Source organism: Lemur catta, chromosome 13 (assembly GCF_020740605.2).
Source record: "Lemur catta isolate mLemCat1 chromosome 13, mLemCat1.pri, whole genome shotgun sequence".
Classification (NCBI taxonomy): Eukaryota; Metazoa; Chordata; class Mammalia; order Primates; family Lemuridae; genus Lemur; species Lemur catta.
The window spans coordinates 40122155-40140155 of NC_059140.1; the positions used below are offsets into that span (position 1 = coordinate 40122155).

The 18001-nt window shown below is 37.4% G+C and overlaps 1 protein-coding gene across 2 annotated transcripts in view; it reads right to left on the reverse strand.

The window, feature by feature from the left end:
- The window catches only part of UCHL3 (ubiquitin C-terminal hydrolase L3), a 59171-nt gene extending 43645 nt beyond the window's left edge, over nucleotides 1–15526 (reverse strand). Inside the window, exons 1-5 of one of the 2 annotated variants that reach the window (XM_045566766.1) lie at nucleotides 15183–15526; nucleotides 15057–15068; nucleotides 6304–6432; nucleotides 770–926; nucleotides 327–412 (exon numbers count right to left, since the gene is read on the reverse strand). In XM_045566766.1, the coding sequence (XP_045422722.1) occupies nucleotides 327–412; nucleotides 770–926; nucleotides 6304–6432; nucleotides 15057–15068; nucleotides 15183–15224 (426 nt within the window). In that variant the 5' untranslated portion in view covers nucleotides 15225–15526. The remainder of the gene's footprint in view (nucleotides 1–326; nucleotides 413–769; nucleotides 927–6303; nucleotides 6433–15056; nucleotides 15069–15182) is intronic. The other variant, XM_045566767.1, reaches the window with a different exon arrangement.
- Nucleotides 15527–18001: the final 2475 nt, after the last annotated feature.

Genomic DNA, 18001 nt, shown 5'->3' on the forward strand with positions numbered 1-18001 from the left:
CCCAGTAAAAGACACATAAGGTACTACCAAGCATATATTTATTACAGGAAGGGAATGGTAAGGGACAATTATATTTTATTAATTTGTAAATCAAACTACTTTTATCTGCCCATTCAGCTCTAGACTAGGAAAAGAAGTGGAAATTTACCAGTATTTAGGGATATTTCAGATAAAGTTACCTGAGAAGTACAAAAGGCCTTTTTTAATGGATACATTAAACCCATAATTGCTCAAAACTATGGTTTTAAGACAAATCTCCAAGCAGAATCTACAAGCCCACAAAACTTTGCCCACATATAAGATCAAGACAGAAAGAAGGTACCGACGTCATAGTTCTCCAGGTATCTGGCTCGTTCTTCAGGGCTCATTGACACAGACTCTTCCAGGAATTTTTTCAAGGTTGATCCAGATTCTAAGAATATCAAAGAAAATAAAATTAAAAAGGCTTAATATAGTAGAGACCAATATATGAAAATACTAGAAGTATTCTTCAGGCAAAAGCCTTTCTCTAGTAAGTTAGGAATGTAAGAATCTTGGGATAAATTATAAGCCTTAAGTATCTGTTTGTTGAGCTTCTGTTTATCAATACAAAAGAACAGGAAGGAGTAATATTTCTTCTAACAGTACATACATTCCCATTATAGAAGAAAGAAGAGGGGAATGCTTTATTTTATAGTTTGAAAGAAAGAATTAGAGCACCACCTACTGCTCAATGAAATGAACTTATATCTTAAGGGGGAAAAACAAGCAGTAATGAAAAATTATTTACCAAAGTGCATCTTGTCTTTATTGTTTGCAATAGCATGGATCAGTCCAATTGTTCCACAAGCATTGCTGATTGTTTGCTTCATGAAATATACTGATGCTGTAACATCCTGTCCCTGAGATTTTATTTTTTCTTCCTCTTCTGTTCTGAATACTTCATACTATTTAAAATAAAAAGTCATCAGTTTACATGTGGAAAATAATACATTTAAAATGACTCAAATGGTTTGTAAAAGAAAAAATGCATACGATGAACCTTATTTTTTAAAAAACAGGCTTAAAATTAAAGAATTAATTTATCACCTACCAGACTGACAAAAGATTAAAGAATGACCCAGTGATGGTAAGGGTATGGGCAAAAAGGCATTCTCATATGCTCTTACTAAAAGTATACTTTTGTACAACTATGCTAGAGGGCATAAAGCAATGTGTATTAACATTTTGAATGTTCACAGCCTTCTAACAAGCAATTTCCTTTGTAGAAGTCTGGCTTAAGACATAATCTTAAAAATGTACAATGAGATATATACAGTTTTAAGAATATAAAACTGGAAAAGTCTTCAGTATTCATCACTGAAGATTTGGTTAATATATTATACGTAACACATCTATTATAGTATCATAGAATATTATAAAGCATTTTAAGATGAATGATGTGGATTTATACACTCCGACTTAGAACTCTGTCCATGATTATAGAGTAATATTAGGTCAGTATATATTAATATGATTCCCATTTATGTTTTTAAAATATTTACTTTATTTATGCATTGAAAAGTCTGAAAGGGTATGAAAAAACTTAACAGAAGTTATCTTTGAGCCAAGAGATTACTGGAAGATTTTCACTTTCTACTGTTATATTTCTATATTGTTTATCATTGGCAATAATATTTTTCCTTTTTGAAAGTCATACTATATTAATAAAATTCACACTATATAACCATATGATAATCATAACTAACATTAACCATCATCTATTGTATAACTGGTTATAAAAGCAATAGGGTATAATGATAAACGTCAAAAGTGTAGCCTCTACAACAGACTGCTTGGGCCCACACCCTGCTCAGCCAATATTAACTGTGGGACCTCAGCAAATTACTTAATGTTTCTGTATCTCAGGTTAAAAATAACAAAGAGCTTAAAAAATGGGCAAGGGGGGATAGAAAGATGGTTTTATTATTGTTTATTGTTTGCCTGTAATTTTCAGTTTCTAACAAAGTGAGGTTAGCTAATTGCAGCCCACTGGCCAAATCTGGCCCACTGCCTGTTTTCATAAAATTTCATTTATGTATTCTCTATGGCTATTTTTAAGGCAAACTTGAATACACTTACAACAGTAACTTTAAGGCCTACAAAGCCGAAAATATTTACTAACTGGCCATTTATAGGAAATTTTTGCTGATCCCTGCAATAAAGGAAACAAATGATATATATTGAAAACCCAGAATTAAGAAACTGCTTTGAACAAATATATCTAAGATATGGATTTTATGAATTGGTTCTAAATTAAACTTTAAGTAACATTTTCAGAATAAATCAACATTAATTTATTCATATAAATTCAGTTGATAAAAACTGGAGAGGTTCAGTATATTAAGGTTTATGCTAAAAAGTTTATATAGTTCTAGAATTTAGTTTGCTGTAATATTAATGTTCCTGTTGACAATGTAAAGGTATGATAACTTCTCAAGATTTAATGCTTAGAAAAAAATCCCAAAATGATCCAAAACAAGTATAGGAAAAAAGGAAAAGTAATTATAGCAGCCAGAAGAAAAAAACACAAGGTCAAGAGACATAATTGACAAAGAGAAATAAATTTATAGCCTCATTAGCTGTGATTCACTGGCTGGTATGCACTATTATAAAGGATACATTCAAAACACCATCATTAATGGCTATTATCAAAAAGACAAGCAATATAAATGTTGGTAAGGGTGTGGAAAAAGAGAACCTTAGTATACTGTTGGTGGGAATGTAGATTGGTTCAACCATTATGGAAAACAGTATGGAAGTTCCTAAAGAAATTAAAAATAGAACTATCATATGACCCAGCAATTCCTCTTCTGGGCATATACCCAAAGGAGACAAAATCACCACGTTTTAAAGATACCTGCACCCCTATGTTCACTGCCGCATAATTCACAATAGCCAAGATATGAAAACAACCTAAAAGCCCATGGATGGCGGAATGGATAAAGAAAATGTGACACACATACACACACACCCCTGAATATTATTCAGCTTCAAAAAAGGAGATCCTGCCATTTCCTACAACATGCATGGACCTGGAGGACATTATGCTAAGTGAATTAAGCCAGAAAGAAAATATTGTAGGATCTCACTTATATGTGGTATGTGGAATAAAAAAAAAAAAAAAAAGAGCTCAAATACACACAGAATGAAACAGTGGTTACCACAAGGGTGGGGGAAGGAGAAAATAAGAAGATGTACGTAGCCCAAGGATACAAAATAGCAGATATGTAAGATGGACAAGTCCAGAGATCTAATGGACAACATGAAGACTAAAGTTAATAAAATTATATAATGTATTAGGGATTTTTGCCAAATAAGTGGATTTTAGCTTCTCTTGTCACAAGTAACAATGTGAGATGATAGATGTTAATCTGCTTCACTATTATAACCATTTTACTACGTACATGAATCCCATGACATCATGTTATAAATCTCAAATATACACAAAATTTATCTTTTAAAAAACACTATCATTTGACTTTATTTAAAGAATAATGAGGTATCCATGACAGTTTCTTTGCTATTAGTAAGCATAAGTCATTCATGAACAACTACATATTCAATTTCTAAATTAGAACTTAGAAGACTGAAATGCTTTGTATCTCCTAAAACATGCACTAGATATCCTCTGAGTAATCTTGTAATATGTCACTTGTGAGCTGAAATAGGAATCTACCAAATTGTAAGAGGTATCAATAAGTAGTACCTGCTACTTATATTCCTTACTTTATAAATAAGTATAAATACTTACATAAATATATGTTTATATAATCTATTTACTTGTATAAATACTTTAGAATTGTGTTTTTACTAGCAATAGGTCCAAGTTTTTTGAGTTCTGATAATCTACTAAATGAAGAAGTCCTATTGATAAGGATAATATGATTTTTAATACTGATGATGCAATAAATGAAAGATAGCAAATCTAATTTTTATCCTTTACCAAAAAAAAAGGTAGGTAGGCCGGGCGCGGTGGCTCACACCTATAATCCTAGCACTCTGGGAGGCCGAGGCGGGTGCATCGCTCGAGGTCAGGAGTTCGAGACCAGCCTCAGCAAGAGCGAGACCCCGTCTCTACTAAAAAAAAAAATAGAAATTATCTGGCCAACTAAAATATACATAGAAAAAATTAGCCAGGCATGGTGGCGCATGCCTGTAGTCCCAGCTACTCGGGAGGCTGAGGCAGTAGGATCGCTTAAGCCCAGGAGTCTGAGGTTGCTGTGAGCTAAGCTGACGCCACGGCACTCACTCTAGCCAGGGCAACAAAGCGACACTCTGTCTCAAAAAAAAAAAGGTAGGTAATAAAAACCAGTGGTTTGGGAAATTTACAACTGAGACAATAAATTCATATTTGTATCATATCAGCTAAGAAAACCTAAGCTTTAAGCAACTGATTTTTTTTCAATTCTTTACTGCTCTTCACAATTGGGGTGCTGGGATAGTTATCTATTTGCTTATTTTAGTAATCAAAAAAGGTGAAAATAGGCCAGACATGATGGCTCATGCCTGTAATCCTAGCACTCTGGGAGACTGAGGCAGGAGGATCGCTTGAGCTCAGGAGTTCCAGACCAGCCTGAGCAAGAGCGAGACCCCATCTCTACTAAAAACAGAAAAAATTAGCCAGGCATGGTGTTGTATTCCTGCTATTCAGGAGGCTGAGGCAGGAAGACTGCTTGAGCCCAGGACTTTGAGGTTGCTGTGAGATAGGCTGACGCCACAGCATTCACCCAGGAAACAGAGTGAGACTCTGTCTCAAAAAAAACCTAAAAATTTCTTGACCTAAACTAAAAATTGAAAAAAAAAAAAAAAAAAAAAAGGTGAAAACAACACTGAACTAAGAGAGAATAAACTGAAATTTCTGTTTTACTCTACTATAAATTTAAGAATAATCACAACCTTACCACTAAAAGTAGGGATTTGGATAATCACTCAGAAATTCCTAACTTTAAATTTCTATGAATATTACGAATAGCAAATACAAAGAAATACCATTTCCTTTTTTAAAAAAATTGTTTTGTAGAATCTTTAAGTAGAAGAGAGAATATTTTCGATGTTATTTAATATTTATCTTGAATTGAGGCTAATTAGGTATGGGATAAAGAAAATGATCCAGGAATTTCTAGGATTGAGCAAAGCCCAATTTTTAACTTCTGTGAAATTTGGCTCCATTTACTCCTGAAGAATAGGATGACATGAGCATGTATATGCCAAATCATCAACACATTTCTCCCACATTTTCCCAAACATTTACTTCTTCATTTTTTATAACTACTGAATTCATCCTATTGTTTCTAAGTTTAAAAATAAAAATCAGTACTTTGAGAGGCCAAGGAGGGAGGTTCACTTGAGACTAGAAGGTCAAGAACAGCCTGAGCAACAGAGAGAGACTATCTCTACGAAAAATAAAAAATTTTAAAAATTAGCTGGACATGGTGGTGACTGTAGTCTCAGCTACTTGGGAGGCTGAAGTGAGAGAATCACTCAAGCCCAGGAGTTTGACACTATGATCACGCCAGTGAGCTATGATCACGCCATTGTACTCCAGCCTGGGCAACAGAGTGAGACCCTGTCCCTAAAAAAATAAATTAAATAAAATTAATAAATAAAATTCAGAAGGATGTAGATGCAAAAGTTGTTTTAAAATGCACTTAAAAGTTCTGGCTCCATTTTTTATAGATATATATATATATTTTATGACATCATTCTAGAAGAAAGGACTAAAATATGGGGATTTGAATTTAAATACAGAGATCTAAGAATAGCTATTTATAATCGCCCAAACATCCTAAATCTGCCAACTAAACTGTATCTGAATTTAGCGATTCCCACCCAAATCAAGTTTATTTGAAAATAATGTAACCCATGTTATCAGTTTCCCCTATCTCCTTAAAATAAGCAAAGGAGATTTCTTTTTTATATATATTGAAAAAAATTTAAGATTCTAGTACTTAGAATTTCTAAAATATGTAAATCAAAATGTGATTAAATGTCACATCAAAACACAGTTGAGGCAAAGTAACCACATTTTATAAAAGATAACTAGCCAAGCTTAAAAGACTAACGTAGGGCTTCACTATCAATCTATAAATCAAAATCTAAATATTGTCTCTTTAATAAAACATTTTTAAGATTTCCTTACTGCCCAGATTGCCTGATTTTATGCAATAAGGGGACCATTTGCTCTTAAAGCTTGTATTTACTAAAAACATTATAAAAAGTTTGTAAAAAATTTTTTGAAAAAACTGTATTTACCAGAAACTTTGTATCTTACTTAACAATTACCTTTTCTGTAATAGGGAAGAGAAGTAGCACTGCACAGACTGGTCTTGGTACCATGCTAAGGAGTTCAGGATCCATCCCATATACATCAACAAATTGCCAGTTAGGATGTAAACCTAATTGTTTAAGAAACTGGTGAAAGAAAAAAAAAATAGTAGAATGTTAGTTACTGTTAGTTGGTAAAAAACAAAAACAAACAAAAAAAAACATTATAACAGGAAAATGAACAACTAGTATGTACTATATATCTAATACATATAAAGAGATATAATACAAATGTTCAATAAGAGAGCCGTAGAACAGCACATATCAAAACATCACATTATACACCACAAATACATGTAATTTTTATTTGTCAATTATACTTTAATAAAACTGTGGGGAAAAGAATGCAGTAAAGCAGGTTTTCCGTGAATAGGGTAGGAAAAGACAGCAGTTTATTTATAGCACATAACAAACATTTAAAATTCATGATGTGAAACAAAACCACTTCTTTCAAAATCCATTACTTTGGGATTGATAAATCAGGACTTCACCAAATATACACAAATTAGGTTGGTTGATATCTTAAACTCATTTCCAGCACTTGATTTTTAAGGATAGGCATTCAAGTTTTAGTAAATAACAAATTGTTTCAGCAGATCAACATAGTTTATCCTATTTCCCAAAAAGATGTCCGAGGTTTAAAGATAGATTGACAGCTAAGCATTATTATCAACAAGCAGAGCGATATAAGCCAAAAAATCCAAGTGACTTGTGTGTACAACAGAAAATACTTGATAAAGGAAGTAAATTACTGGCTTTCTCAACCTCTAGTACACAATGAAACTGACTCAAGTTCACTGCCTCTCTTCTATTTTGCCACACAACTGTAACAAAAGATTAGTTGTTGTTTACAATTCTTAAAGTTTCATAGGAAAATAAAATGTCAGATCTTAATCTATCAAATAGGGAAAAAAATAATGAGAATGTCAATGTCACAATAAATTCATAACTGTATTGAAAAAAGCTGATAATTTTTTGAAGTATATCATCACAAAATAAGTTTTAGATGATAGAAAAAAAGAAAACAGAAAACAAAAATCATATTAAAAATGCATCATTACGTCTTACCTCAAGAATATATTACAGTATCTACCGGTTTAACAGTATCGAACATTTCAAAATTAAAAAAAAAAAAAGGCGTCCTAAGCATCTCTCCCTGAAAAATGATCACATGTACTTAGATCATCAAATAAGGTCTTGCAAAACCAATGGAAGCCTTGCCATGTTATGTAAACAGCATTATTCATCTCACATATATTTGAGTACTCTAAGACAAGACCTTCCTGTTTAAAGGGCAACTCTCCTTATCTCTCTTATTTCTCTGCTTGTAGAAGAGACAGACTCCGCTTAATGATAATATCATTGGTCAAAAATAAGGTGATAAGTATGTTTAACAAGAAATATACTGATTTTAAAAACCTCTTTTGACAGAATAGAGCCAATAGAGCTCAGTATCTATTACGTTCATTCCTGCATCAAGTCACATGCCCTATAATAGTCTGGGGTGTGGAGATCAATGTACTCCTCTACATTATACCCATTCTTCACCAGATTTCTACTCATGATTCCAGACCTGACTAAAGTTCACTAAAGCGCTCCAAACTACTTCCCTCTCCCTTCTCCACTTCCTCCAAACTTCCTAGTCTATACCCTTTGCAATATTCAATTCTATCTAGAAATCAAAAAGGAGAAAAATTGACTGCAAAGTCAGGGGAATAGACTGTCTCATCCATCTTTTTAATCCTATCACCTAGCCCTGTACCTAGTTGAACCACAGACAACCAAGTTTTATTTCTTGAACTGACTGAAGATTACATTTCTACTTTAATAGACAACCTAGTCACTTGTATGTCTACATATGTCACTTAAGCCTATTTATAATGAATATTTAATATATATTTGTGTTCATTTATGCCAAGTTAAAGAGGTAGAAAAGATATATTTGGCTCCTAATCTAAAACTTGGCATTCATTTAATCAAAGAAAATTATCTCTAGATGCCTTTGCGAAGCCATCTCTACACTCTTAATTAGAAGCACCCTGTTCACATCAAGTAGGATAAAAGATTTCATAACCTCTAATACTAGTTTTATGGCTTTTCTAGTTTAAATACTCAGTAATAAAGTAACCAAAAATAAAAGTCTGACTGATTAGCTCACTAAATTTTCACAATTTTGGCCAATCAAGATAATTAATAAACTATAATACGTGCCCATTAAACAATCTTTAGTCAACTTACTCTTTTTATTCTATGTTCTAATGACAAATTTTTCACCACATAAAGAATATTAAAAATTACTTGTAAATATTTTTGAGACCATTGTGTGTGAGGAGCTAGGAGCTTTACCCACTTTACTTTTACTGCTGCTGGCAAGGCAAGTTTCATTGTACCCTTTTACCAGTGAGAAAACTGAGGATGGGAGTTAAGTGATTTTTCAAGGTCAAGTGCTCTGGAAGGTCTGGCATCTATTTGCTTGTCTACCCTCATCTCTCTCTCTCTCTACTCAGACTATCTTTTTTGTACCTTTATTCTCTAACTTTAGCCACAATGAACTCTCAAAGAATGGATTTTCAAGGGGTCTATACTGTCTTTTCCCTCCAGGTTTTTGCACACAAATTAGACTTCTCTTTCTAAAAAACTATTAGTCCCTGCTAACATATAATGAATTCCTCCTCATTCTTTAGGTGACAAATTACAATAGACTCTGATTTTATACATTTTTAAAAATAGAAAAATAAAATTCATTTTCCTTTCAAATTTGTTCTAAAGCCATTTCTTCTGGTCTTTAATAGCCTGCTCAGGGCAGCCAAGATTCTGCCTTGTTACTAATTCATTAATGACCTGAATTATGATGTAAATTGCTTATCTAGTAATTGCTTGATATTACTATCAGTAGGAGTATACCAGTCGTAACTGCTAGATGCAGAACTAGGAGAATAACTAGTAGTTAAATGAGAAAATGGCAGTTTAGAAACTAGCAAAAATGAATTTTAATGGATATTGAATAAAAAATAAAACAAAAAAATGGATTATTAAGTATAGAACAGGGAAACACTGAAAATGTTTTATGTGGGGATTAAGAAAAAAAGGAGTTTACTTCACAGCAAGCTCAATGTGGATTAACTACAAAATTGTCAACAAAGGTGATACAATGTTAGTCTGCTTTAAAAGAAGGATCATTCAAGATAATGTAATAGCCCACTGTAATCAACATTTATGAAGGTCAATAACCAAGTAAAGAGGGACAAAAGGGCCGGGCACGGTGGCTCACGCCTGTAATCCTAGCCCTCCGGGAGGCCGAGGTGGGTGGATCCCTCGAGGTCAGGAGTTCGAGACCAGCCTGAGTGAGACCCCGTCTCTACTAAAAATAGAAATAAAAATTATCTGGACAACTAAAAATATATATAGAAAAAATTAGCCGGGCATGGTGGCGCATGCCTGTAGTCCCAGCTACTCGGGAGGCTGAGGCAGAAGGATCGCTTAAGCCCAGGAGTTTGAGGTTGCTGTGAGCTGGGCTGACGCCACGCGGCACTCACTCTAGCCCAGGCAACAGAGTGAGACTCTGTCTCAAAAAAAAAAAAAAAAGGAGGGACAAAAGGAAGGTGCCCAGGAACGATAAGGTTTTGGAAGATATCACAGCTGAAGTTTCCAGGCATGTTCAGAGAACCCTTAAATTATTAAGATCCCTATCCCCAGATATTCTTAGTATTAATAATAACAGAAAGGAACAATTAGGAGCTGGGCACAGTGGCACATGCTTGTAGTCCCAGCTACTCAGGAGGCTAAGGCAGGAGGATTACTTGAGCCCAGGAGTTCAAGGCCAGCCTGGCAACATAGTGAGACTTCGTCTCAAAAAAAAAATCTTGTTTTAATTTTAAAAAGTTTTTAAAGAGTAATTAGGTTTCCTCTGTATGGTTTCAATGGGAAGATGATGGACACCTGGAGGAAGTTACAGTAAAGCAGATTTTGTTTCAATTAAGAAATATATAATTCTTCTATTTATATATTATTTTCATAATTATAATTAAAAAATTAAACTACCTTATGAGATATAATACTGCTCATTGAAATAGTCAGGCAAAAGATTCATGAACACATTAAAGATAATTTTGAGAAAGATTTTCTGGAGCAGGAAAGCAGCTTTTTAAGATCTATTCATCCTTCCATTCCATAACTATGTATTTTTGAGAGCCCTCTATGGACCAGGCACCATGCTTGGTTCTTCAGTCATGTCTCTGCTCTCACAGAACTGACGTTCTAGTGGTAAAATACACAGGATAAACAAGTAAACACATAAATAAATAAGGTAATTTCACAAGGTGGGAAGTATTATAAAGAAAATAAAACAAGACAGGATAACAGTACAGATTTGAGAAGGGTTATCCTCCCAAGGACTCACTGAGGAGGTAACTTGAAATTGAGCCACAAATGACACGAAAGAATCAGCCATGAAATAGCCCAGATTAGATGATTCAAGCAAAGGACGAGCAAGTGCAAAGACTCTGAAGCAGGAACAAATCTGGCATTCCAAGACGGCAACACAGCATGAGTTGGGGCAGAGATGGGCAATACCCCCTCATCCATTCACACTGAGAACCTTGGAGTGTACTCTAAGGACAAGCACGGGAAGACTATTAGAGTGTCTTAAGCAAGGAATCACAAGACTTGATTTGCATTTTTATAAGACCACTTTGGATATATATGGAAATAAGACTTTAGGGAGGCAAAAGGCAGGCAGAAAAACTAGTTAGGAAGCTACTGCAGTTGTCCAAGCTAAGGATGGTGGTAGATTGTGTTGTGGTTGTTGAAATGGAGAAAATGGCCAAAATTGGGATAGATTATTAAAAATAGCTAACATTCATGGAGAGCGTGCTTTGTTCCAGACATTGTTCTGCATTTTTTACATGCAGTCATTTATTTAATCCTTACAACAATCTCACAAGATTAGGAGAGATTATAAGAAATTAACTAAGGTACAGATAGTTAGATAACTGCCCATGGTCTCAGAGCTGGTAAATGGCAGAGCAGAGATTCCAATCAAAGAAATCAAATCAATATACTATAGCCTCTTGAAAATGGCACAGTCAGGGAGAAGAATCACTGATACCAACCTGAACACTGGATAGACGAGAAAGAAATGGATTTAGGGGAAAGATGGAAGGATGAAAATCTAGATTTCATTTTTGGTCATGTTAAGTTTGAGGTATCCACAAGACATCCAGATGGAGATATCAGAATGGTAGTTGAGTATATAGATTTCCAATTTGGTGGAGAAGTCAGAGCTTAAAGGGCGGTGGGGTCAACTATGTGACAAGTGATGGCATTAAAGCTACACAATACAAAACATCACTAGGAGAGGATGCACAAAGAAAAGATTAGCAGTCTAGGACAAAGCTCTGAGAGCTTCTTAGAAGTTGGAAGGGAGATGATCTAGCAAAAGAGACTCTAGGAAAACAGGAGGAAAATCAGAATCATCACAGAAACCAGGACAAGATAATGTTTCAAGAAGGATGGAGTAGGATACCCTACCAAATGCTGCTGAGAAGCTAAGAAATATGGTAACAGAAAAGTGGCCACTGGATCTAGCAAAGTGATTAGTAAACCTGACACAAGTAGTTACTATGAAATGGTGAGGACAGAAGCAAACTAGATGGGAGTGAATACAGAAGAGAAGGGAGATGAGGTAGTAGTGCCAGCAGCTATGGACAACCCTGTGCAAAGTTTACAAAGGAAGGAGACAGAAGTGAGGCAGTAGCTCAAGGAGAACAGAATAACAAGTTTTTTTTCCTCAAATGGGAATCACTAATTAGAGAATTCTTGTATAGTTATGGCAATAATCCAGCGGATAACCTCTAATTATTTTTCTAACTCTAAGCATCTAGGCTAAATAGAATAGTTATGCTTCAGCAAATTTATTTCCCTTTGACATTACACTAGAAAAATATTTTGCCTCCTCAATAAAATCACAATTAGGAATAATCCTAGTGGGATTCCATATAAAAATCATCAGTTCTAAAACACAATGTTTAAAATATACATAATGTGGCTGTGCTATTTGTGATTTGTGATTCACCACTCAAATCACAAAAAATAGTCACAATGAAAATTTAGTATGGTCATAAATGATAATGATTACCCATATCACATTCTGTACTTCTAAAAAATGTTATAATTCCTGATGCTTAATTATCTGCAACTTTCCATCAGCTGCAAGCTGCTTTTATCCCCTTTAAATGCATATGTAAATAAAGTAGAGCTTAGAAAATTTTAATAATTTTTTCTATCACTTAACTGATTTTATTCTAAGTAATTCCTACATGTATCATAACCAAATATCCTTAAAAAGGGTTGACAGCCTACTAGCAAGATAAATCATTGCTTACCACGTCTACTGAGACACGTGGTTACTAGCTAATGTCTGTTAATACCGATCTGCATACAGTAGACATGTGATGACTATTCTTATAAAACACTAGACATCATTAGACCATAAAGCAGTATTTGCTAAAACTAAGAATACAATAATAACACATGTAATTACCAGATGATAAATCAAGGTCCTATGATTCCATCAGGTTGAGGAAATCAAAAAGGGTGGTATGGATATTATTGTTGGGGTTTACTAATTCTCCAAATTCTAAGTCAGTTAATTAAATTTCTATTCATTTTCTAATCTTGACTCTACCACTAACACATAAACAATAAAGAAACAACCACAAAATTTTTAATTAAAACTAACCACTTTTTAGATACTTGCCCATTCCCCCACTAAAATCACATTATTTCTTCAATAAATTTAAAACAAACTAAAACATGCCAAAGCATGCCATACATAGTGTACAATCTTTTACCAAATAATATCCTTTTCTGTTTATGTCACCTCAGAAAGGTCTCGTCACTATCCAACCTGTTAAATTTTCCTTGATGGCCTCTATCATAGCACCCTATTAATTTTTTCCACTGCACTTACAAGAATTGCTGAAGATTTGTTTGCTTGTTTACTATCTGTCTTCCCACTGGATTGAAATGCCAAAAAACAAGAATATTTTAATCAGCAAAGAATAACCAGCTCCTATTCAGACAACTGGTATTATAAAAGGTACCCCTCCATATTAATACTAATGAGTGAATGTGATTTACAATTTATCAAGGTAACCTAGGAACAAAGTCCACTAGCAGCTGAATAACAGATTTTTTAAGTTTCCAGTTACACAAACTTATATTTTATTAAAACAATTAACAATAACTAAAAACAGTTGTTTTTTAGCTTATTGATATGGCTAATTACATGGATTTTTGAGTGGTGAACCAGCTTTGCAATATCAAGATAAACTGCTCTTGGTCATGATATGTTATCCTTGTGTGTGTGTGTGTGTGTGTGTGTGTGTGTGTGTGTGTTTTCTCTAAAAGCATTCAGAAGCAGAATGTTATCCTTTTATATATTTATTGCTGTAGCATTTTACTTGCTAATATTTTATTGAGGATTTTTTATATGTTCATGAAGGACTCTAGTCTGCAGTTTTTCTCATTATGGCTTTTCTGGTTTTGGTGTCAGGGAAATGCTGGCCATAAAATGAGTTGGGAAGGGTCTCCCTCTTTTATGTTTATGTAGAAATTGGTATTATTTCTTCCTTAAATGGTCATCTCAAGAGATGCAGAAAAATCATTTGAGAAAATTCAACATTGATCCATAATAAAAACTCTCAGCAAACTAAGGAACAAATGAACTTCTTTAGCTTGATAATAGGCATCTTCCAAAAACCTATAGCTCACATACTTAATGGTGAAAGATCTAGTATTTTCTCCCTAAGATAGGGAACAAAACGAGGATGTCCCTCTTTCCCGGGGAATTTGCTACAAGCTTTAAAAACCAAAAATCAACTTTTGGAGTACACAATGAATCTTTATTCCTTGGTGACGAGAAGGATGACTGGGTGGGAGTTATGTGACAAACTAAGAGAGTGGTAAAAAAAACGAGCTGTGAGAATGAAAAAACAGCATAATACAAGACATACCTGAGCAAATCAAAAGGACTAGCACTCTGTCCTTTTAATCATGTGGTTGGAAACTGTTCCAACCTCCGATACCCACAAGGAACTTTAAGGGCTGTAAGTGGCCAAGAACGGCGTGCGAACTATTAAACTGAGATTTCTTTGGTAGGAAAGCAACTAAATTTCCAGTTTTAGAAGACTGGAAGAGAAAGGGGGCGTGGCGGGGAAGAGAAGCGACTTGATGGGGCAAGAGAAGACGACTGGAAGATGATTTCATAGTGCAGGCGGTGGATGAAATTGCAAGGACTGGGTGGGCGAGTTTACAAAGCTTGGAGTCAGGAAGTGTAGGCAAATTAGTCATCCAGAAGGTACAGGGGTAGGAAAATTAGGGAATCGTCACTAGCAGGAGGCAAAACGAAGAGGGAAGAGGATTAAGAGTACAGGGCGAAAGTCCTTCAAAGCTCAGACCCGGAGTCCCCAGGAACCGGCTGACCGGGGAATGGGACCTGAGCAGTGGCTGGGGCGGCCGGGAGCATCGCCAGGGGCCAGGTGGCAGGGAGGTGGCCGCAAAGGGGGCGGACCCGCCTGAACCAGAACAAGAGGGGCCCTCACGGAATTAAATCCCAGGATCCCTGGGAGCGCGAGGTGGAGGCCAGCAGAGAAGCACGCCGAGCAGGCAAAAGGGACTCCGGGGTCCCACGCGACAGACACCTCACTCACCTGGTTGGTGACCTGAAAACAAAACAGAGAACACCATTTAGAGACAGACTGCTGTGGACTAGCGGCACAGCCCGGCTCCCTCCGCCCCTGCCCGCGGGCCCCGGGCCGGCCCCGAGCCGCGCTCACCTCAGGGTTGGCCTCCAGGGGCAGCCAGCGTTGACCCTCCATGGCGGCCCTGCCCAGCCCCTCTCCGGCTCTGACAGCCGCCGCCGCCGCCGCTTCCGCCCCCGCGCCGCGACCTGCGCCTGCCCGACCCACAGCCCCGTGGGAGGGGTGCCGGAGGACGGAGAAGGCTTTGACCACCCGCTAGCCCCCTCAGTCGCTCCTTGCATAACCACAGGTCAAGTCATATATTTTAAGGTAAGATTAACTCGAAGCGGAAAAATAGAAATCACATCCTTATTTCTGGAGAAAAGCAGGCTCCGACTACACAGCTCTCACCCCGCACGCTTGGACTCTCCCTAGCCGAACCGAGCGCTCGCGTCCTGCGCACGCGCCACGCGCCGGTCTGGGACCGCGTGCTCGCCGGAGCCCTCCCACTGCTGCAGTGTCTGTCGGAGGCGCCAGGGGGCGCGCCACTGAATTCCAGTAAGAGAGGAAGAGACCAGGTCGCTACCCATTCGAAGGCAGCAAAGCCCCAGGAAGCCTTGGAGTCACGGCCCTGTTGCTCCTTTGTTAGGGTACGGAAGTGATGTGATGGCCTTGTCTGCTATTGCAGAGTGTGAGGGGCATTTCTGTATGTCTCTTCCGTTCTGTTTGACAAAAAACGTGTCCCTGTGTCTCCTGCCTCTTCCAGCTCCCCTCTAGGACGTACGGAGCTCGGAGCACGCCCACGCTCGGGCACGCCCCCACTGTGAACCCTTCACTGTACTAAGTATTGGGGACACAAGCTGAGCTCATTGTAGAGTAGTGGCAATGGACAAGGGAAGGGAGAATCACGGTAAAGTGTGATGCGTGTGTGGTAGTGATAGCATGAGGTGTCCTGGGGTTACAAAGAAGTGCAGCTGAAGGGGGGAGAGAGTGTCCAGAAGGCTGCGTGAGAAAGTGGATTCCCGCCTGAAGGGAGAGAAGAGGGTTCTCTGAACGGAAAGTTGTGGCTGCAGAGCTTGTTAGAATAAAGAGCACTGGTTAGGCGTGATGCTGGAGGGGTAAGCAGAGGCAGCCTGGTCAAGAGATCCGGGCTTCATCCTAAAAACAGGCAACGGCTGAAGGACTTTAAACAAGATTCTTTATGTCTGTTTCTGCAAATTCCAGGAGGCCAGCAGCAGTGTTTTTTTCCTTCTTCACTTTGTTTATCCAGGGCCTAACACACAGTAAATGCTCAAGAAATATTTGAAAAAGAAATGGAATGATCAGATAGGCAGAAACACCACTGTCAGTAATATAGAAAATTTGCAAGAAAGAAATGTTGAAAAAATTAAGACAGTAGACTGGGTGCAGGGGCTCACACTTGTAATTCTAACACTTTGGGAGGCCAAGGCAGGGAGGATTGCTTGAGGCCAGAAGTTCAAGACCAGCCTGGGCAATAGTGAGACCCCCCACACAAAAAAAAACAAAACAAAAAATTAGCCAGGTGTGGTGGCGCGTGCCTATAGTCCCAGCTACTGGGGAGGCTGAGGCAGGAGGACCACTTGAGCCCAGGAGTTTGAGGTTGTACTGAGCTATGATCACACCACTGCACTCTAGCCTTGGTGACAAGAGAAAGACCCTGTCTCAAAAAAAGACAGTAGCAATGGAGAAGGAGAGACAGGTGCAGATTTAAGGGACTATCTTTTTAGTAAGCAGGAGTCATCAATGGTAACTCCAGAAATTTGACATCGTAGAGTGCATATTACTATTCTGTACCCAATAAAGGAAATTCAAGGAGATAGCAGTTAGGGAGTGGGAAAAAGATAATTTTATTATGCTGAGTTGTCTTTCTTGGGGAACTTCCAACTCTCCCACCTGTGTTCTTCTCGACACTGCTCTTTGAACTCAAAGGCATTTCCAATTTCTTAATTCCTCTTTCTCCTTATCTGTCTGATGGATTGCTGCTGTACCCACCCAACATTTGATTTGGTAAAACTGGCAATGTCCAGCCCATGATGGGCTTAGTTGCGTTATCAGTAGAATTGCACCACCAGGCTCTGGGTCTCCATCAAGCTCAGTGGCATGCCAGGGGCTGCTTTTCAAATTACTCACTGTCAAAGGAAGGGCCTTGCTCCAGAACCCTGAGACTCTGCACTGTGACTCTCCTGTTAGGGTTTAAGACTCCAAACAGTCCAAACAGTCCCTGGTGGTCTCATGGTAAAAAAAAAAAAAAAAAAGAACTTCACACAGCATCCTTATCCACCCCAGACTCCAGCACCATCGGATCTGCTGAGATATCAGACCAAACAGCAAGGCAGTTTGCATCCCAGTGTGGACTTGCTGCAGAACACTCTCTTGCTCAGGGATCCACTCAAACTGGCAGTCTTCTGTGCCACCCAAAATAGTGACAAGAATCATTTCAAGCCAGGTGATTAGCAACTTTAATTCCATCTGCACCCTCAATTCCCCTTTATTATGTGGCATAACATAGTCACAGGTTCTGAGGATTCTAATGTGAACATCTTTTGGGGGAGCATTTTCTGCCTATTGCACCATTTTAAAGATGGGGTCTCACTATGTTGCCCAGGCTGGAGTGCAGTGGCTATTCATAGAAATTTTAGGCAATGAAAGATAATGAGCAATTTTCTGAGGCTTTGAACAGCCATCCAGTGCTGAGTTGTGAGTACCATTTCCCCTTGCCCAACAATCTGCCTGCGATGTTGAGATGAGCTGATATAGACAGGTTAATAAGGTCTATATGGAAAAAAAAAACTGTTAAAGTTTTCCATTTGCTTTGTTGGGGCCGTCCCAGTGACAATTTCACTGTTTAAAATGGCCTTCAAGCATAGTGTTCAAGTGCTGTCTAGTGTTCCTAA